A 20,546-nucleotide genomic window follows, 5' to 3' on the forward strand; every position below is an offset into this window, starting at 1 on the left:
CATATCCCAACCCCTACCATCGATCCAGAAATCTCGAACCAGTCCTGACTCATGATTAGGTCCCAACTCACCTATACAATTATCAGCCATATTATCCCGTGAGAACCATTTATCTGTCCAGAACTTGATAGTACGCCCATCACCAATCACCTAACTATGACCAGTTAGAACCACCGCTCTGAAGCCAACCCCTACGCTCCTCCATGTTGAGGACCAATTACTCTTCACTGCAGACCACGACGTATCCTGAAAATAACCCACTTTATACTTACTGATCACCACTTTAGCCCAAAGTTTGTCTCTGTCATTAAGTAGTCTCCAACCAATCTTTGCAATAAGAGCTGTATTCATGGTCTTAGCCGCTCGAATACCCAAACAACCTTCTGCTTTAGGTAAACATACCGTATCCCAAGCAACTAAATGCTGCTTCCGCTTTTCTGGTGTACTACCCCACAAGAGAGATCGTGAAGTTTTATCCAAGGCTGCGAGAACAGACTGGGGCAGGATTATAGTTGACATGGAGTGAACAGGTATAGAAGATAAGACTGCTTTCGTCAATGTCAAACGACCTGCAAAACTGAGCACTCTACCCTTACACCCAGCTAGTTTTGATGAAACTCTTTCCAGAACTGAATTGAACGTCTCTTTGTTCATACGCTTGTGAAGTATTGGCATACCCAAATATTTACCCAAGTCTCGAGTAGACTGAATACCACTCTCTACACTGATCAATCTCCCCAACTCAGTAGACACATTGTTTGAGTAAAAGATTTTCGACTTCTCGAAGCTTACCTTTTGTCCCGAGGCTGAACAAAAAGCTTCCAACACGCCACAAATCACTCTTATTTGTATTACTGACGCCTCTGCAAACAGAATGAGGTCATCAGCAAAACAAATATGAGAGAGTTGCGGTCCACCTCTCGACAAACGGATTGGTTTCCATCTCTTATTCACAACCGAAAGATCAATCATCTGACACAACCTTTCCATGCAAAGAACAAATAAATAGGGTGACAGCGGATCCCCCTGACGCAGTCCTCGCTGCGGAGTAAAGGGCCCAGTCTTCTCCCCATTCCATAAAAGGCTCATAGATGGTCCGGATACACACTGTAATCGAACCCAAGTCTCTGTAAACCCTGCTGCTAGAAGCGTATCCTCCAAGAAGTCCCACCGAATTCTGTCATAGGCCTTCTCCAGATCAAGTTTCAAAAGCATCCATCCCTTTCTTCCCTTCTTGCGTCTCATAGAATAGACAGCCGGCCTGGGATAAAGCTAGCTTGAGCAGGACCTATAAGCTTAGAGATCATATCCTTCAGCCGTTCTACCAAAGTCTTAGTGATAGTCTTAAACAAGACATTACACAGACTAATTGGTCTGAATTGACTAATCCGTTCCGGCTTCAACACCTTCGCGATCAACACCAACAGAGCATCATTTGTATTAGGCGGTAAAACACCAGTTTCAAAAAACTCAAGCACAAACCTTACCACAAAGTCATCAACCACATCCCAACACTGCTGATAAAAGATTGGTTGGTATCCATCTGGTCCCGGAGCTTTAAAACTCCCCATCTTGCGTATTGCATTCTCTATCTCTTCCGCAGTAAACGGCTTACTCAAAAGGAAACATTCTGCCTGTGTAAGCCTCATAAAACTTTCACGTGGAAGCCTATCAACTACCGCTTCCACATCTTCCATCGAATACAGCCTGCGGTAATACTCGATTGCCAGAATTTCTAACTCATGAGAATCCGACACCCAAATACTCACATCATTCTTTAAACATTCAATGCGGTTTCTTCTCCGTCGTATAATTGTGGAAGTCTAGAAGAAACTGGTGTTCCTATCTCCTAGGACAATCCATTTTTCTCGAGACTTCTGAAACCATAAGACCTCCTCTTGTTCAAGTAAAACATCAAACTCTTTAACCAAATCCTCTTCCTTTCGTAACAGAGCATCCGTTTGAGAAACATCCAATAAGTCCTGAACAGCTTGAATCTCCTCCACTAGCTGCGCTTTCCGGCGCTGAACATCACCGAAGACCTCCTTGTTCCATTTACGTAAAATCAAACGTAGCTCCATCAACGCCTCATGTGTCTTTAACTCCCTCTTCCAAGAAGTTGATACCAAATCATTAAAACTATCTTGCTTCAACCAAGCTGCTTCAAACCGAAATGACCGTCGCCTTGGATCCCCTTTTGGTTCCAGTGAAAGTTGAACGTACAAGGGTGCGTGGTCAGAAGATAGAAAAGGAAGATGCTTCACTATAGCTTCCTGCCACTGTAATCGAGTCTGAGCACAACACAGGACCCGATCCAATCTTTTAGCAACAAAATTCGACTCAACCTTGCCTCTCTTCCATGTAAACTGGTTACCTTGAAAACCAAGATCAATCAAAGACAGGTCGTTGATCCATTTTCCAAACGCCAATGAATCCGCAGAGACGACCATTCCCCCCAGTACGCTCATCCACACGGACAATAATGTTGAAGTCCCCACCAATTAACAGCGGACCAGAGATGCCATGAATGACCTCCGTCAACTTTGCCCAGAGACCACTCCGTCTAGTAACAGTAGGAGCTGCATAGACGACTATAAGCTGCAACACCGCTACCCCATTCACAATCTTTGCATGAATAAACTGCTCGGACGATTCAACAATCTCCACACTACCAATGTCCGATCTCCACAACAACCACAATCCCCCACTCTGTCCTACAACATCGACTCTAAACGAGTTCGCAAACCCCAATTTTTGACATATCTGGTCAGCTCTATTTCCACCCGCATGAGTCTCAAATAAAGCCATAATGTTTGTAGGGAATCGTTTCAAAATATAACGAATTGATCTTCGAAAAGTGGGTTTATTCGCCCCCCCCCCCCCCCCGACAGTTCCAGAGCAAGCAATTCATCTTGACTACAATCAATAAAACTCAAACCACCGGGGATAACTGTTACGCGACCGGATCACCAGACGCTTCTACTGAAAGAACCTTCTGTGACGCAACCCCATCAGTCCCCAAAACCGCTTCCACTTCCGGCTCAATCGAACCATCACCCATACTCGGACCCACCAAGCTGGACCCACCAAGCCAGAGTCAACAGACATATCCAAACTCTCTCCATCCACCGAAAATCCACCTTCACGACCCATCATCTCCTTCTCAACTCTAAGCCGCTTACCGTTGGCCGACATCTCGATAGTATCTCGTATCGGAACACAACAAAGTACATAAAGAATCTTACCTTAATTAATTTGATTACTAGAATCTTCGAACCCATAACTAATTGATATACATACTTGGTTTTGAAAATTGAATGGTTATGGAACACAACAAAGTACATAAAGATGTGAACCGACCCATCAACCACTGTCCCAAAACCGAAATATTTAAATTGCCAACCTAAAAAATTGACATGAAGAAAAAAAAACTTTATATACACAGACTCTATGGAACCTTACGTACTAAAACGACGTCGCCGGATTAAACCTTAATTAACATCTAAACCCTCTAACGACGAAGAAAGCTTCCGTTTTGTTGTCATCTTCTTAACTTCATCGCTGGAATATATAAATATCTTCTTGGCCATCTTGCAAAACTCACTGCACAATTTCATATACACAAAACAGAACACTCAATAATACATCGTAACTCGTAAGTCGTAAGGTAAGAGAGGAAAAAGGATTTAACTAATCACATGTTAAACCAGTTCCGGTTTATTTCACATTAGTTGATTTGAGCTAAACAAGGAAACTGGTTTACTTACTTCCATGGATCATCACCAGCAAGCATCATATCACCTTCATCATCTGTGAAGACAACGACCCATTTGTCCCGAGGACGAAGCTGTCCTTGAATCTCAAACATCCTCTCAAGCTCCTTTATCAATTCATCGTATGACTTCAACAGCGTTAAATCAACCGCACGGCCAACCGCAATCCCTTGCATTTGCACCTTTCCAATCATAGAAAAATCAGATTTTCAAACCATTGTTGTAATTCTATTATTATGAGATTTTGAAAGTGATAAAGATGATTTACTTTAGTTCGACTTCTGGATGTTTGTTGCTTCTTCTGCTCGTTCATTGAGGTTGGAGTGATGGGTTCTTGACACTTGGCAGCTCCACAAGTATCGTTTGGTTGTTTGTCTGGAAGGATTGGAGCAGTGGGATTGCTTGTGAGATCAAATCCAAACAACCTATAGCAACCATTCGTTGGAGGAGGAGGAGGAGGCGGAGTCTCGGCTAAGAAGCTGTTGTTTGAGGAGTAACCACCTGAACTTCTCTCAAGTGATGGATCTTGAAACAGTTGAAGGGATGTATTGGCAGGATCTTGGCTCTGAGGGAAGCTGTACAAGAAACTAGGTGGAGATGGTGTTATAACCGATGGCTCGATGGGTCTTGACCTCTTGCATTTCGATTGTGGTTGTTGAGCAGGGGTTGTAATTGGGGATGTTGGCAAAAAAGGCTCTATCTCCCATGGTGAGACTTTGTCTGGTCTCTGAACTGTTGTTGGCTCATCCCATTGCACCTAAGAAAGAGGGAGACAGAACATTATTATAGAAAGATCATGTAAATAAGTAAACCGGTTAAGGGAAACAACGTGGAATGGTTAACTGAACCTGCAATGACCTCCATTTAGAAGCTGGCCACTCTGAAGATAGATCTCCAGTTCCCACAATCGTACCCGTAAATCTGAAGACGCTCCAGATTTCAGAATCAAAGAACACTGAAAAGACTGATCAGAGGAAATGAATTCTTACAGGAAATGAATTCTTACATTTTCTCAGGAGACTCTTCTCCTTCAAATCTCATTCTGAATCGTGTACCAAGGGGAAATCCATGCTTTATAGCTTCCAAATACTTGTTCACACCAACTATGAATTGGCTTATCCTGCAAAGACAGAACTTTTCTTGAACCTAACGAGTCCTAAGCAATCTATGTAAATAAGCAAAATGATCGAAGGAAATTATATACCTAGGCTTGTAAAACACAACAAACATTGTTTTTGAACCCACAGCATGAGAAGCAGTAGCAAGAACTCCCAAATGCATGCTCTGACTTGAGATAACCGAAGTAGGCATCGTGCTTTGATGTCGAGCTAATCGCCTCACTCCAACACGTAAATCTCCATTCTCACCCCTAAAAGCACAAAGGCATTATCTTAAATTCATGAGCCTAAAAACATGACCAGTGAAGTTTCAGACTCAAATTCAGTTTGAGAAGTACCTTAAGAACACAAAAGCATCTCCAGCTACAAGTCTTTTCGCGGATACAAATGTACTCCAACCCGTTGTAAGCAAATGTCTCCTAGGTTGTCCTAAACCCCAAACAACCCTCATGACTCATTTACTCCAAACACAGCTTTAAACAAAAAATACTAAAGATTAGTTTGAATACCTCTGAAAATATGCTTAAACCTCCACTCAAAGCCATGAAGATCTCTAGTCACAAGTTCTTGAGTAGGAGTAGCTTGAGTCATATCCTAAACAGTGTAAATTGGAGTGAGAAATCAAACCAAAGATTCTTTAAAATTGAGAGGACTTTTACAAGCAAGAATAATATTTTACCAAGGCAGGCAAGCATTCAGTGGCGTGTTTACGAAGAACAGAGAATCCACCATGAGTGCTTGTATCTGAAGCCGTTAAAATCTTAACAAACGAATGGAACATTTGCTTAGCTGGTTCAACCAGAGGTGGATCAAGACTTGTGGGTTCAATTTGCTGCAAATAACCCAACAAACTGAGTCAATCAATACTAATCCCACCCAAAAAAAAAAAAAAAAGAAAGTAAAAATTGTTCCTTTTTGGTTTGGGTTAAGAAGAACTTACATGTTCCTCTGGTTTTAATGTGATCTGAGCGTAAACTTCATCAGTCTCATGCTCCGCCTTTAATGTGACATTAAGAACTCGACAAAGTATCTTTTTTGGAGGAAGATTAAATTTAGGTATTTCTTCTGATTTGATTCCCTGATTAGTAGAAGCCACAAGCTGCAAAAAGAAACCCAAAATTTAGTAAAGAGAGATGTAAAAAAACAAAATTGGAAGTAAAAAAAGAGATGAAATTTTGTGGGGTCAGTTAAATTACTTGTTCCATGTGACCCTGAGGGAAGTAGAAAACTCGTTCTTCAGCACGAGGAACTTCAACTAATGGACCTGCACAAGCTTTCCATAGCTCTGTGTATAGTTGATCCTGATAAGACCCTAACATCAAACAAACCCTAACCAGTCACATTTCCGCGGCAAAACCATTAACAAAACCAACAAAAAAAATGTAAACTTTGAAGCTTATAGAGATAAGAAGGTGGGTTTATTTTCTTTTTCTTTTAAAGCTCGTTTCCCGAGAAAAATTGAAACTTTTACGAAGCTGATTTTGATTCTATAGAGCAAAACCCCACCGTTAAAACTCAAATAAACAAAAAAAAATTGAAAATTTTCTCAAGTATCATCTGCCTCTTCTTACTCACTTGACAAAGAAGTTCTGAAATCATCATCACCTTCAACACTCGCCATTGAAGAAGAACCCCAGATGAGAGAGCAGAAGAAGAAGAAGAAGAAGAAGAAGAACAGAAATTAAAAAAACAAAAAAAAAAAAAAAAAAAACCCTTGAGGCACGCAGTAAACACTAGTCTTTTAACTAAAACCCCATGAAAGAAACACGAGAGAGAAGAAAGAAAAGACCCATCAATGGAGCAACACAAAAAAAAAAAAAAAAAAAAAAGCAAAACTTTATTTGCTTTATAAAAACAAAGGACACACAACGGACGGTTATGTCCGTATTGATTGAGAGAGGAACGTAATTATTCACTCTCTCTGCTTCAGCCACGAAACCGATCTCTCTCTCTCTCTCTCTCTCTCTCTTCTCTCTCAGATTCCGTGTTGTTTTGCCTCAACAATCACAAACTTCTCGTCGTTTTTTTTTTTTGCTTACTTCTTCTTCTCCATACCTAACCCCGATCTGCAGCAAACCAAAGCTGCTTCCTTTTTTGAAGAAGTCTCACGGTATCATGCACAATAGTATATCATATATATTCTCACACACTCTCTCTCTCTCTCTCTATATATATATATATAAATAAAAATAAAAATATGTGTGTAGAGAAGAGATACTACAATAGTATCCTGGAGACCTGTCATTTCCACCCTACAGTAACTTCAGTTGAATCTCCCTATTTTTCTAAATTTGTTACCTTTTTTTTATTTATCATGTCACCGCTTAAAAGGAAACTCGATTTTGTTACCAAAAACAAAATTTAATGTATATATACAAAAAGGCAAACGAATCGTCGTCAGTCACGACGTTTTCAGTAAATTATAATCTTCAAATTAATTTAACCATAATTAACTATATTAATTTTAATTTAACCGTTGTTAAATTTTATACTTTTTTAGTTTTCTATAGAACGTACGGTGCATAAAAAACCGAGAGGGCCAATCTCAGCCGTCCGATAATGACGATTGTATGTAATTAAATAAGTCTATACCCCCCCCCTACGATACCTACACGAGAGCGCGTGAAGCACAAAGCCTTTATGCATGTAAAGTAAAACTAAGACCGTTGCCGTTAAGACTTGACGGTGCCGTTAACCCACATCGTCTATTTTTTTCTTCGTTCGTATGCCTGGATCGTGGCAGGCAAACGTGTCGGCTTCTCTATTGTACCCCCAGCCAGATTTTTTTTTTTTTTTTTAATATAGGGATGGAGTCAAATTACACAATGTGCCATTGATGGTAATTAGGAGAGGACCCCACAGCAATGGCTAGACCCACACTCGCACAAGGCCACAGGCCACAGCCATGACTTCTCTTTATGGGACGAGCGTCTTGGGAGCCGTGTGAGTTATGTTAGCACGTGCCCCCAGAGTCAAGCTTCAAGCGCGTGTTCATCTTTCTACTCTCTTTTTCTTTTCTTTCTTCTTCTTCTTCTTTCACGCGCCTTATATAATAAAGCTCTCACACAGTAAATTAAAATACCGAAACTATATGAAAACGATAAAAAATTATGATTACGGATTTTCATAGAGAGCATGATAATTTGTAACGTTAAATACAAATCAGCCGGGGAATGACTAATGAGAGAGAGAGAGAGATAGAATAGAAGACACGCGCGGTTCAAATGAGAGTGGAGGAAAAGAGTGAAGAAAAAAGAAGAGAAGCCATGCCGAAGTGTCGAGAAAGTGGTCCCCACATACGGACACGTCAGAGTTAGAGAAATTGCCCCGCTGTTATGTCGTATTCATGAATGACACGTGTCTAATGCTGACTTGTCCTACCCATTTTTCTTCATTTACAGACGCTAAAAGAATCACAAAAGTATTATTGAGTTTCTGATTTATGCATAATTTACATTGTTCTTGTATATATATATATGTCATACCACTCAAAATTATAGTGTAGAGTTTCTCTAGCTAAATAAAATAACACAAGGCATCGCGAAATACTAGTGTATTTTTGCATCACGAAACACTAGCTATTACAATATATTATTACGCATCGTTGATTAAAAATATGTGAACGCGTTACAAATCGGATTCGTATCAGTCTCACTTCTCTTAAACTAGTTTTAACATAAACCATTGAATCTTGAGGAGGGTAAAGTAATTATCAATTGATTCAATTCTATCTTTCTAAATAACTTTTCTTAAACAGTGCAAAACGACTGTACGGACAAATCCTTTGCAAAGCAGAGAGGAGAGATTTGAAATAAGAATCGAATTTCATCACCAAATAATTAAAGAGTAGAAACATAATTTCTAGAAAAGGCAAGAAGAGGATGAGATTACCATAATAAGAAGATTTTTAACGGAATCAAATAATTTTCACAAAGATTCTTATCCTGACCATGCATGGATTTTCATGCCAAATTTTATCGTCAATTTTTTTTTGTTTTTGGGTGAAAAATTTGTATATCTTTTCTAAGTCAGTGACTAATTTATTAATTAGCTGCTTACGGATATTCTCTCAAGTTGGAAGTATTTAAACACAAAAAGGTTCAAAGAACAAAATTAAATAAATAGGATTAGGAACATCCGAACATCATATCATTCAAAGTGAATATCAACCCATGGATTAGAATAAATAACTATACATTTGTTTATTATTTTCTTGTTTAAAATACTTGATTAGTGGTGTAGTGGAATCCATTACATGAAATCTTTTTAAATTGTTTGTTTATTCTTCTTAATCACTGTTATATTCCATTGATATATATTTGATAATATAGTTAATCACCTGTTTAGTCATAGTCGCCACGTCATTAAACTAGAATAAAGGAATATTCGTAAATTTTATATTTGCACGTATTGACTAATCAACGGTACTCTTTGGTTATATATATCGTAAAAAAGAGAACGAAAAGCTGTAGAAAAATACCATCATATTCATGGTTCTATCTTTCTATAAGATTATAATTCTATATCACAATGTGGTCCTATCTTATAATGTTATTGTTCTTGATTTGAGAACTAAATCACTGGCTGGCTCAAGATGACAACCCAGTCAAGAAATAATTAAAGATTTGATTCCAACGCGTATATATCTTCAGCCTTGCGATAATTTAACTTTCTACAAGCTATACTTATTTTAAAAATTATTCTGTACAAATTCACTATTTGACCGTACACCATATATCTTCCCTGTCTTCCATTATTGTTATTGCGAGTATAAAAATAGGGTAATATCAGAGATTTGTAGAGTTTAAATATATACAGAAACTTATTTATGTATATTTCTTTCTTTTGCTTTTGGGTGGAGCCTCCTAATATAAACAAGAGCATTTTAGGGGTGACTGTATTAATAATTTGTAGCATAGGTCTTGTTAGACAATAAACAAATGTAAAAACATAGATTATTATTCCGCACTCATGTAATCATGTTGTATTATATATTTATTAATATGATGGTTTTCAAGTATCTCTGTGGAGTACTATTATTTCGATCGAAGAAGACTGAGTTCTTTTAAAAAAACTTAAATTTTAAGCTGTGCTAAAATCATAGAAACGACTCTTCCCTCCTCTAAAGGGTAAGCTGGTAGTGTCTTAAAACTCTAAGTTCGCTAATGATATAAGTAATTCTAATTAATTTAAGTATGATTAATTATCTCTGTCGTCAATAATGTTAATCTACAAATTAAAAGCTCTTGATGCGTATGCATCGGGTCCGTTGATTCGATTAGGGTAAGAAATCAGATTCTTCCTTGTTACCATACGTAACTTGGAAATAATTTCTTTTTTTTGATGAAATATTGAAAACATTACATGGAAAAAAAGAGCGTATATTATCAACTGTTAAAGATGGTTTCATAATAATCTGTTTTTTCGTATAAACAAAAACAATTACTCATAATTTAGTGCTTTGTATTAATGATATCGGTGTTTCACTATTCAGATTTTAGTTTTTATATATGTTGTGTGAGTGTGACTTATTTACATAATTGTAAACACATGTGCGTATATATATACTTAACAATATATATATTTAGTGTTGTTAGTTGGACTAAATGATAACGTTTTTTTTTTGTTTTTTTATGTCTTTCTTTTACTCCGTATGATTACAATGTATTTGGAACTTATGATCATTACTTTTCTAACTAGGATTAGGAAGGTACGTATACAATGGTATTGTAACTTCGAATATATATTTAGATACGGTTAGTTCACCCAGTTAGAAGTTGGTCAAATATAAACTCATTGAAATTACATCCATAATGTTAAGGACATAGGTTTTGTAGAATTTCATACGTTATTATCTATTGGTCCAAGATCTAATGATGATACTAATATCAATGTTGTTTTATGTTCGACTGGCTCTCATATCTGATATTGTACATGTAATACGCAAAAAAAAAAAAGATTAAAACAAGGTTTTGTGTTTTTGATCACCGAAGGCCAAAGGGATATAAAAATTGAAAAATACAAACTTTCCAAATATGAAAAAGTGGGAGTTAGCAGCATTACACACATAATAGAAGAAGAAAAAAGAAGAAGAGAGAAATCAAATGGTGTAGTAATCATATCATTCGCACTCTCTTTGGCTACTTTCTCCCAAACCTGAAGTGGAGTCACGCAGATTTGTCAATTATTATTATTATTAAAGGGGTAGTTTGGGAATTAAAATAAAATCGTCCGTACACTCTCAAAGGGTCGCTTTCGACCTACTTCACTCCCACTTAAACCGTTAGGTCAAGCTCCCATCTGGGTGAGAATCTTTTTGAAATCCATTTACCCATGTTTTCTTATTTAATCTCTTTTTCTAAAATAATAAAATAATAAAAAAAACTCCATAGTTTTTAATTTTCTCTTTATAAAAACATATATTTTTTTTCTTATAACATATATGGAGACAATTTGTGATTTTCTTAGTTGTATAAATTTCGCGGAACATTGTAAAACATTAATACATATTCTGCATGGCACCCCATTCAAATCCCGTAGTTATAAAATCCAAAACATTGTTCCTCTGACCAATATAGGACTAACTTAGGTGAGATTTTGTGTTTTCATCCATTATTGTTCTCTTTTATTAAATAGGCTTAAAGTAGTTGGGGTATATATGACTCAAAGGATTCCCCAATATATATATCTATTGTTCTCATTTTCTTATTCGGCTAATCAAATGTAAAAGTTACATCACAATTTCGACAAATGGATTTGATGTTATCAACTTATCATTATAAATGAAAAGTAAAGAACAGCCAAAAGACAAAAACATGAACATATATATGTATATCTTTGATTCTGAAATTAATTATAACGCTGTAAAATTTATGTGTGGCTTTGGATGAATCCGTGAGTGAGTGAGTGAGTGATATAATAAATTCAGTTTTAGATTGATGTGAAAAAGGTGAATAATAATCATATAAGAGAAGAGGGGACCATAAAGATAGATACAGTATATCACATGATCTTCTTCTTGATCAGACTGCGAAGATGGGCCTCAATTTCTCTTCCTCCCCCATTATTTGTCCCTGCATTAACCTTCTGGTTCTCGATAATAAGTCCTCCTTACTCAGACGTTTAGATTATTTTTTATTTTTTTTTTAAATGGTACTGCTGAAAATTAACACTTGAGCAAGTAACACTCTTAACAATAAATGTCGAACTAGAACATATTCCAACATATATTAACTAGAAAATGTAAATTTAGAATATCTCAATGAGCTTAAAGAATGAAAATTATTGAAAGAGGGTAGGGACCGAGTGAGGAGGAGAGAGTTTCTAGGCTATATATGGACTTCCGAGGAACCGAAATTACTGAATACTGAGAGATGACAATGAGAAATGGAGTCAATTTAATTTAGGTGTAATGAATGAATTAAATTATAAACTAGACTAGATTAGTAGATAGGTGTTCATTCATGCTCCCATTCTCATTTGTTCATTAACTATATACTATCTCATGTCCTCCTCACTTTATCATTTCTGAAGAGTTTTAATATCAAAGTCCTGGCCAAAAATTATTTTCAATTATTGAGCATGCGAGCCACCTACTTCTCCTACAACACGGTTTCAAGCTTCGTAGTTATTCTATTAGGTCGTTGAGGAAATAAATTTTAAAAATTTTCGAACTGACTTTTAAAATTGAAGAAATGTGACTAAAATACCACAATTGGTTTTTACAATTGGAATAATGGCGCTTCCCTCAATTTTTGTGAAGACTTTTGTTAATGTTTGATGCTACATTTAGGCAAAAAAAAGAAAAGTAAACTTAATGTGTGTGTGGTTAACTCTTTTATAAAATACTCCTTCAAGATATACAAATCCGGTAATTTGATCTTCATAGTTTTTATGTATTCTTCCCACATAATCAATCTCCTAAGTTCTAACTAAACTAAAATTATCGAACTGTTTTCCGGTAGTCCATATTTACAAGACATGGGCCACAACAAGGGAAGATGTCAAGGAGCTCGCATTGTTATCAAATTCTTATTGGCACTACTCAAATGAGGCCCTTTTAGACTTTTGTGGTTGGGCCTTTTAGGCCATTATATTCCTAAAACACCATTGGGCTAACTTCTCAACAATAATAATAAAAAGTGTAAAATGGAAAATTAGAAACAACAGAAATAAGGTTCCACCGAGACTTGAACTCGGGTTACTGGATTCAGAGTCCAATGTCCTGACCACTAGACCATGGAACCATTTTGCACGTTTTCGCACAAAACACTTTGAAATAACGAAAATTAAACGGATTTCGTTATTACTTCGTTAGTAGGGAAATGTGGAATAAAGTCAATAATTTGATACTGATGATTTTACTCGGGAAAGAAAAAGGAAAAAACATAAAGATAAAACGAAAACAAAGTCAGGCCATAACTAAAAGTTAATCTAAGTGCTTTCACACACGAGCTTCATTTGGCCTTCATAATAATAATACACAGTACTACTACTACTTTGGAGTATAGAGTCTATATAAGAAGATCCATGTGACACTATACTATAGAGTTAAAATCCTCATTTTTCATTTTCCCGATGGAGCGAAAAGTCCTAAATACCCTCATCTTCTCCGTTCTCTTCTTCTTCACCACCAGCTCTGCTTCTTCCTCCTCCTCCTCCTCCCACTACCAAACTCTCGTCGTCAACACTCTCCCATCCGCTGCAACCCTCTCATGGCCCGACTCCGAATCCTTAGCCGGTGAATCCCAACCCGAGTCCACTACTTCTTCTCTCTCTGTCCATTTATCGCACGTCGATGCTCTCTTTTCCTTCTCCGACGCGTCTCCGACGGATCTTTTCAACCTCCGTCTCCAACGAGACTCTCTCCGCGTCGAATCCATATCCAGCCTCGCCGCCGTATCAACCGGACGTAATGCCACGAGAAGAACTCCACGCTCCGCCGGTGGATTTAGCGGCGCAGTTATCTCCGGTCTCTCGCAAGGAAGCGGAGAGTATTTTATGCGGTTAGGCGTTGGAACTCCGGCGACTAACGTTTACATGGTGCTCGACACAGGGAGCGACGTCGTTTGGCTCCAATGCTCTCCTTGCAAAGCTTGTTACAACCAGTCCGACCCGATCTTTGACCCGAAGAGATCCAAAACGTACGCAACCGTCCCATGTGGATCTCGCCTCTGCCGGAGACTAGACGACTCGTCTGAATGTGTCACACGTCGAAGCAAGACTTGTCTCTACCAAGTATCCTACGGTGACGGATCATTCACAGAAGGAGACTTCGCAACCGAAACGCTGGCGTTTCACGGAGCGCGTGTTGATCACGTTCCTCTAGGATGCGGTCACGATAACGAAGGCTTGTTCGTTGGTGCGGCTGGGCTGTTGGGCTTGGGCCGTGGTGGGTTATCGTTTCCGTCGCAGACGAAAAGCCGTTATAACGGGAAATTCTCGTACTGTTTGGTTGACCGGACGAGTTCCGGTTCTTCTTCTAAACCACCGTCAACCATCGTCTTCGGAGACGACGCCGTTCCGAAAACCTCCGTTTTCACGCCGTTGCTGACGAACCCGAAACTCGACACGTTTTACTACTTGCAGCTTCTTGGAATCAGCGTTGGCGGTTCGCGCGTTCGTGGCGTTTCGGAGTCGCAGTTCAAGCTCGACGCCACCGGAAGTGGCGGAGTCATCATCGATTCAGGTACCTCGGTTACTCGGCTGACGCAACCTGCTTACGTGGCGCTTAGAGACGCGTTTCGTCTCGGAGCTACGAGTTTGAAACGTGCTCCGCCGTATTCTCTGTTCGACACGTGTTTCGATCTCTCGGGGATGAAGACGGTGAAGGTTCCTACGGTTGTGTTTCATTTCGGAGGCGGAGAGGTTTCGCTTCCGGCGAGTAATTATCTGATCCCGGTGAACACTCAAGGACGGTTCTGTTTTGCGTTCGCCGGAACAATGGGGAGTTTGTCGATCATTGGAAACATACAGCAACAGGGTTTCCGGGTCGCTTATGACTTGGTCGGGTCACGTATCGGGTTTTTGTCTCGCGCGTGTTAGATAATTTGAGTTTGAGTTGACCGATGATTTATGACTTCCCAAAAAGTCTCTATGGGAGCAAAAACAAAATAAACAAAAAGCAAAAAACATTGTTATCCATCCATCAATCATCGATTCATATCAAACTACCCATTTAGTCATTTTATTAATGATGATCCCGAGATTGATATATTTTCCTCTCGAGTGGTTGTAGTAGATTCGTTTTAAAAATTGTACTTGTTTAGTTGTTTTGTTTACATACACTCAAGTCAAAGAGAAGTAATTTGTACTATTGTTTTCCTTTTGGAAATTTCATAAAGCAAAAGTGAAATTTTGTTAACAGTCTAGTTTTTTAATTTTGTTTTATAACATAAAAGTGTTCATTTCACTAATGAATCTTTATACCAAAGAAAACAATTTGCAATCCTCCAACTGTATAGTACTTATTAGATTGAGGCATTAAACAACAAATTCCAAAATACATGCTTACAAAGGTAATGAGGACTACGAGTTACATGTTTACCTCAATTATGTCACTAGACTAACTCACCGGAATTGATATAACTACCTATATATAACTTGTTCACAATTAATATATATACATCAATGATGATGATATATAAAGGTAATGATCGATCTAGCTCACCTACTTTATATGGATCTAATGTTTAGTACCCATCGATTAGTTGTAAGATGAAACTTCATTCTTCTCGTTCTGCTTGACCACTCACTTTACAGAACTAGCTACTTAATTTTGTTACTTTATTTTTGTCAAATTTATCAATTTTTGTGCTCATGTGATGGACATAAATACCAACGGTTCAGTGCATCACGATATTTTGATTTTTTTGATATAAACATACATTATGTATAATGTGTATATCGTAAACGACACATGGTATCGTTAATGTAAGGTGGAGGTACGTTCTTGGTGTTTGGCTCTCCATGTGAGTGAGAGAGTGTGGATATCGCCATATCGGACGGCAGTTCTTGGCTTTATGCGTTATATATATAAGAAGCAAGCAGTCTCAATTGTAACAAGTCAAAAGCAAAATAATTTCATCAGTAAGTAACAAATCAATAAATATAGTAATCATAAGTGATTGAGAGAAGTGAGAAACATCCTCAATGACGATACAGAGACAAAGTGCGGCACGTTGGCCCACATGGTCAGAATAATGCAACCACCGAACGATCCACCGGTTTTTATACCCACTCCCTTTACCGCTCTTTCCTCCGCAAATATCTCCGATCACTCAGTCACTTGCGTCTTTGGTGGGAGATATGTGATGACTGATGAGTCAATTTTATGCTCCGCTTATCCAAAAAAATGCAGCCTGCCTTCTAGAAAATTTATATACCATTAGTTAGATAATATAATATACTTTCTCAGGAAATTATGTGACTTTAACATATTGGTCTAAGAGATAAATAGCCATCAAAAAAGAATCACAGCGTTATTGGGTTTTTTAACAACACGTACTGCGTCACTTCCTGACCTTTCTAACGTCACTGCCCAATTTTAAAATGTACGACAACTTTCCGGAACATGATGACAATTTTTGCATTACCGATTTATTCCGAGACAAATGTCTTTGTTTCTTAGATATAAGAGATCTGACTCGAAAGTCCACGAATCTATCATAGTGCATGTGACATATCCAGACAAAGTAAGATTAAAACATGACTCAATTATCTTCAATTATTTTTTATTTACGGAAAAAAATCGGTGGATCAATAAGGCCGTAGGCCCATTACAAAATCAAAAAGCCTATACACGAAAATGACCAATTTGCCCATCATCTCGTTTTCTTCCTAACGCCGTTCAAAACTTCAAATCGGCGGCGAGATTTTCACATCGTACTTCCTCGATCCGTTGCCGTAAAGCAAACCCCAGTGTTTCTCCACGGCGGCTCCAGTTTTCTGATCTTCATCGAACAGAGCAAAGATATACACAGGGACCTTATTCCATCTCCTTCTCAGATGCTCAATCAGCCGCTGGTTAAAAACCCTAGCGTTCTCCAAACTCGCAGCTGTTTCTCCCGGTTCTCCACTCTTCGGCCACCCGATCTCCGATACGACCACCGGAATTTTAGCTAATCCCAAGGATTTCACGGCGGAGTCAACAGAATCCAACATTATGTCGAACAGATTGGTGTATGCGACTCCACTGTACGGATCGACGTATCTCCGTCGCTTGGGACTGTTCATCGGCTGAAACAAAGCGAAGTCGAGGGGAATCGAACGGAACGATTGCTTGTAAGCTAGGTAAGGGTACACATTCACCATGAGAGGTGACTCTGTTCGTTGTAGAAACCTTATGAGCGGTTTCACAACCGAATCAGAGATCGATTTGTGGAACTTAGCGGTCGAAGGAGGGAATCTTCTGGATAGAATCGCGAGGGAATGTGTTGTGGAGACTTTGATCTTCTTGTGTAATCTGTATCTCTTGAGTGATCTGTGAACGTTGACCATAGCTGAGACAAGGTTGGTTGAGAACTGCGGGAGTAAAGAGACTTCGTTACCGACGGAGATTGATGTGATGATTGTGTTCTTGTGGTAAGGCAAGATGAAGTTTCTGATGATTGATTCGGCTTCGGAGAGATTGGTGGATAGAGATGGGATCTTGTCGTTGGGGATGCAGAGGGAGAGAGTGATCCCAGTGTTGGCGAAAGATTTGGTGATTCTTGGATCTAAGTCAAAGGTTTTGACGTGTTTGATTGAGAGTGAGTTGACAAGTGATGGTAAGGCTTCTGGTGGAGGAAGATTTGAGCCGTAACGACCGTAGTTGATCCCGATCACTGGACCTGCAGCAAAAAAAACGAACAAGAAAACTCCATGAGTGTGAGAAAGATTCAATTTTTTGATAGAGGCGGAACGAGAATCAAAGAAAGATTCAATAGAGGCGTAACGAGAAACGCAATGAATTGAGGAGCATTGTTTGATTCAACTTTCTCGGGAAACAGAATCGTGTTTGATTAGTTATACCTTGAAGAGATGGAACCGTGGAGGAAGAAGCGATTGAGATGGAAAAGATCAAGAGAATCCAGAAAGCGTATTGCATTTGCATCGTCGTCGTCTTCATGATCATCTTCTCTCTTCCTTTTTCTTTTTCTTACTCGATTTGGGTTGAGTGATTTTGGTGGGAACTACTGTATCTTTGTAACTAACTCATAACTATATAAACGAGATCTTCTTTAACGTAATTACATAAACACCCATTGAATCCGTTGTACGGAGGTTAGAGAAAGAAGGGCAAATATAACCAAGTTAACCGACAGTGGAATCGGGGAACCAAGTTAACCGACAGTGGAATCGGGGAACGGTTCGCATATATAACCGTACCGGTTTATGATACAGTAAAACCTCTATAAATTAATACTCTATAAATTAATAAATATTATAAATTAATAAATTTTGCTGGTCCCAAGTTGGGCCAGTGTAAAAATTAACAATATTCGATAAGATAATAAGATAATATTTTTTTCAAAATCTCCTTATAAAATATGGTCCCAATAATATCATAAATTAATAATTATGTAAATTTATATATATATATATATACTGATATAATAGTATATGTTTCTCCTAAAGCTCAATTCTATAGAACAATTGTAATGTTGTATTTTCAACCTATAATGATATCTCTAAAATATTTTATAACATGTCATACAAATAATTAAATTTAAAGTTTAATTTTTAGATATGCATCATTTACAATTTGATAATTTGACAGATTATTAAAATAGGAGAATTGATATTATTATTCATAGATTTGAATTTATGTGTCTCATGTGTATAAGTCAATTTGTCTATAATATTTGTAATTTATTGTAAATAGTGCTTTCTAAATATTACAAGTTCAATTCCTAAACCATAAAATTTATAACATCCGAAAGTTTAATCTTATTTTGCTATAGTTGTTCCAATTCATAATTTTTAAAAAATAAACAATTAAAAATATATCTATAAATTAATAATTATTAATTTACACTATAAAATAATAATTATTAATTTATAAATAAATTAATATCACTATAAATTAATAAAATGTCTTAGTCCCAACATTATTAATTTATAGAGGTTTTACTGTAATTGAGTCAGCGTTACTCAGCACAAGACATTTATTAATTATTATTTAAAGACAATGAAATGGATATATTATCAAGACAATTATATTTAATTAGTGAGTATACTTTGCAATAATGGTTAAAAGTTTACAAAAATATTAAATTAGTGATATTCAGCTTGGTGATATTAAAACTTACTAACCAAAAGACTAAATTTTTTATAGTTTTGTAATCTAGCATTGATTTTTTTTTCTTTCTATTATTCTAACATTCTCATATTATATTTAATTAATGAGTAAAGTTTACACTTTTACCCTTTGAAATCAGATACTACAAAACAAAAATGAATAGGTTTAATTAATTTGTTGGAGGGGACTTGGATATGGGAAACTCGAAGGAGTCACATTTACAAACATATTTTGAACAAAAATTCTTATTAAATAATATAGATAAATAGATGAAAACAACCACATATTCTTTTTCCATATATGTGCGCACACAAACGTAAGACTTTATGACAGACACAAGTGCAAAATGAAAACGGAACACATTTTTATAATCCGGCCTTCCGCTAAGTTTTAGCAAATGAGTGAAAACGGCAAAATCAATATTCATGTTTTGAGACAGCAGAGGGTGAAAAGGAAGCAAAAATCTCGGAATTTTTAATACATTTCAACATTATTTAATGCAATAAGATCCAATAGAAACCAGATAACTGATAATTACGTCCATGCATTGATTTGAGATGAAGTTTTATGCTTTGAGCTGTCCAGTACAAAGCTTCCTCCATGGCATAGTCTTGAACGTCTGACGCTTGAGTGCAAAGGATGTCTTGTCCTTGTCCCCGTAGCCAAGGATTACCTTGAAATCCAAGCATGCCAATTTCTGAAAAATATCGAGAAAGTCAATGTTCCCTATTAGGGGGACGATAAGGCCAGACTTCTTTCCATCTCTCAGTTGTTTCTGAGCTCATGTTGTCATCAGTGCGATGCAATGTTTGCCAGCTGTGTCTTTCTTTCCCATCACTAACACAAGAATATAAAATTATTAGTAGTGGAAAACTTATAAACTTCTTTCCACAAACTCTATTATCTTACTATAAAAGATAGCTAATTCTTTTATCGATAAATTAAAAATGTTTGTTATACTTGGTAGATATTTTATGAAACAATTTATTTGTTGGTATAAATAACATATTGTTGACTGTTTTGATTTTATATTTTGTACTAATCTAGTTGTTTAGTATACGTGATCTGAATTTGAAATTCATTTTAGTTATTTATAATATTTGTACTTTTCATATTAATTATTTTGTTTTTATTTAATTTTATTAAATTGATTTGTTGTTTCCGTAATTATCTAAAACCAAATCAAATAAGTTTAAGTATATATAATTTCGAATTTAATTTTTGATTATTATGTAAGCAAATTTAAACAACTTCCTAAAATATTGTGTGATTAAAATATCGATTACCTTAATTATTCAAACTGCTAAGATTATTATATGCTGCATTATTAGGAAACTTAATATTTAGATACAGGTTTATTTCCATTTATGTGGG

The 20,546-nt window shown here is 37.0% G+C and overlaps 3 protein-coding genes and 1 non-coding gene across 7 annotated transcripts; 1 reads left to right on the plus strand and 3 right to left on the minus strand.

Moving 5' to 3' along the window:
- Nucleotides 1-3,228: 3,228 nt before the first annotated feature.
- On the minus strand, nucleotides 3,229-7,039 carry LOC104699699 (auxin response factor 18). Of its 2 annotated transcripts, none has more exons than XM_010415039.2 (12): nucleotides 6,467-7,039; nucleotides 6,088-6,203; nucleotides 5,832-5,990; nucleotides 5,571-5,723; nucleotides 5,401-5,485; nucleotides 5,230-5,320; nucleotides 4,978-5,142; nucleotides 4,780-4,893; nucleotides 4,622-4,694; nucleotides 4,042-4,530; nucleotides 3,768-3,955; nucleotides 3,229-3,603 (listed from the first exon to the last, which is right to left on the minus strand). In XM_010415039.2, the coding sequence occupies exons 1-12, from the start codon at nucleotides 6,510-6,512 to the stop codon at nucleotides 3,492-3,494; spliced, it is 1,791 nt and encodes a 596-aa protein (XP_010413341.1). In that variant the 5' UTR covers nucleotides 6,513-7,039; the 3' UTR covers nucleotides 3,229-3,491. The 2 variants fall into 2 exon arrangements, with proteins under 2 accessions (XP_010413341.1, XP_087316406.1); XM_087460280.1 differs by having other exon boundaries at nucleotides 6,497-7,037.
- Nucleotides 7,040-13,065: 6,026 nt separating this feature from the next.
- TRNAQ-CUG (transfer RNA glutamine (anticodon CUG)) lies at nucleotides 13,066-13,137 on the minus strand. The gene has a single exon. It is a non-coding gene; the product is annotated as a tRNA-Gln (tRNA).
- Nucleotides 13,138-13,229: 92 nt separating this feature from the next.
- LOC104699700 (aspartyl protease family protein 2) lies at nucleotides 13,230-15,254 on the plus strand. Its single transcript, XM_010415040.3, has one exon. It carries the CDS (start codon nucleotides 13,469-13,471, stop codon nucleotides 14,933-14,935), a length of 1,467 nt encoding a protein of 488 aa, XP_010413342.1. The 5' UTR covers nucleotides 13,230-13,468; the 3' UTR covers nucleotides 14,936-15,254.
- A 1,352-nt stretch (nucleotides 15,255-16,606) lies between these two features.
- Nucleotides 16,607-18,107, minus strand: LOC104699702 (glucan endo-1,3-beta-glucosidase 12-like). Of its 3 annotated transcripts, none has more exons than XM_010415041.3 (2): nucleotides 17,903-18,107; nucleotides 16,607-17,721 (listed from the first exon to the last, which is right to left on the minus strand). In XM_010415041.3, the coding sequence occupies exons 1-2, from the start codon at nucleotides 18,003-18,005 to the stop codon at nucleotides 16,748-16,750; spliced, it is 1,077 nt and encodes a 358-aa protein (XP_010413343.2). In that variant the 5' UTR covers nucleotides 18,006-18,107; the 3' UTR covers nucleotides 16,607-16,747. The 3 variants fall into 3 exon arrangements, with proteins under 3 accessions (XP_010413343.2, XP_087313142.1, XP_087313141.1); XM_087457016.1 differs by having other exon boundaries at nucleotides 16,616-17,748; nucleotides 17,822-18,107; XM_087457015.1 differs by having other exon boundaries at nucleotides 16,616-17,721; nucleotides 17,879-18,063.
- Nucleotides 18,108-20,546: the final 2,439 nt, after the last annotated feature.

The sequence above is a fragment of the Camelina sativa genome, chromosome 7 (genome assembly GCF_030686135.1).
Source record: "Camelina sativa cultivar CO46 ecotype springtype chromosome 7, ASM3068613v1".
Lineage (NCBI taxonomy): Eukaryota > Viridiplantae > Streptophyta > Magnoliopsida > Brassicales > Brassicaceae > Camelina > Camelina sativa.

Bases quoted from the DNA above. Each gene is read 5' to 3' on its own strand.
- LOC104699699 (XM_010415039.2), bottom strand. From the start codon at position 6,512: ATGGCGAGTGTTGAAGGTGATGATGATTTCAGAACTTCTTTGTCAA. The intron at 5,991-6,087 runs GTAATTTAACTG...TTCTTTTTGCAG, and splicing joins CTCAGGGTCACATGGAACAA to CTTGTGGCTTCTACTAATCA. The intron at 4,695-4,779 runs GTAAGAATTCAT...GAGCGTCTTCAG, and splicing joins GAAGAGTCTCCTGAGAAAAT to ATTTACGGGTACGATTGTGG.
- LOC104699700 (XM_010415040.3), top strand. From the start codon at position 13,469: ATGGAGCGAAAAGTCCTAAATACCCTCATCTTCTCCGTTCTCTTCTTC.
- LOC104699702 (XM_087457016.1), bottom strand. From the start codon at position 18,005: ATGATCATGAAGACGACGACGATGCAAATGCAATACGCTTTCTGGATT. The intron at 17,749-17,821 runs GCCTCTATTGAA...ACACTCATGGAG, and splicing joins TTCATTGCGTTTCTCGTTAC to TTTTCTTGTTCGTTTTTTTT.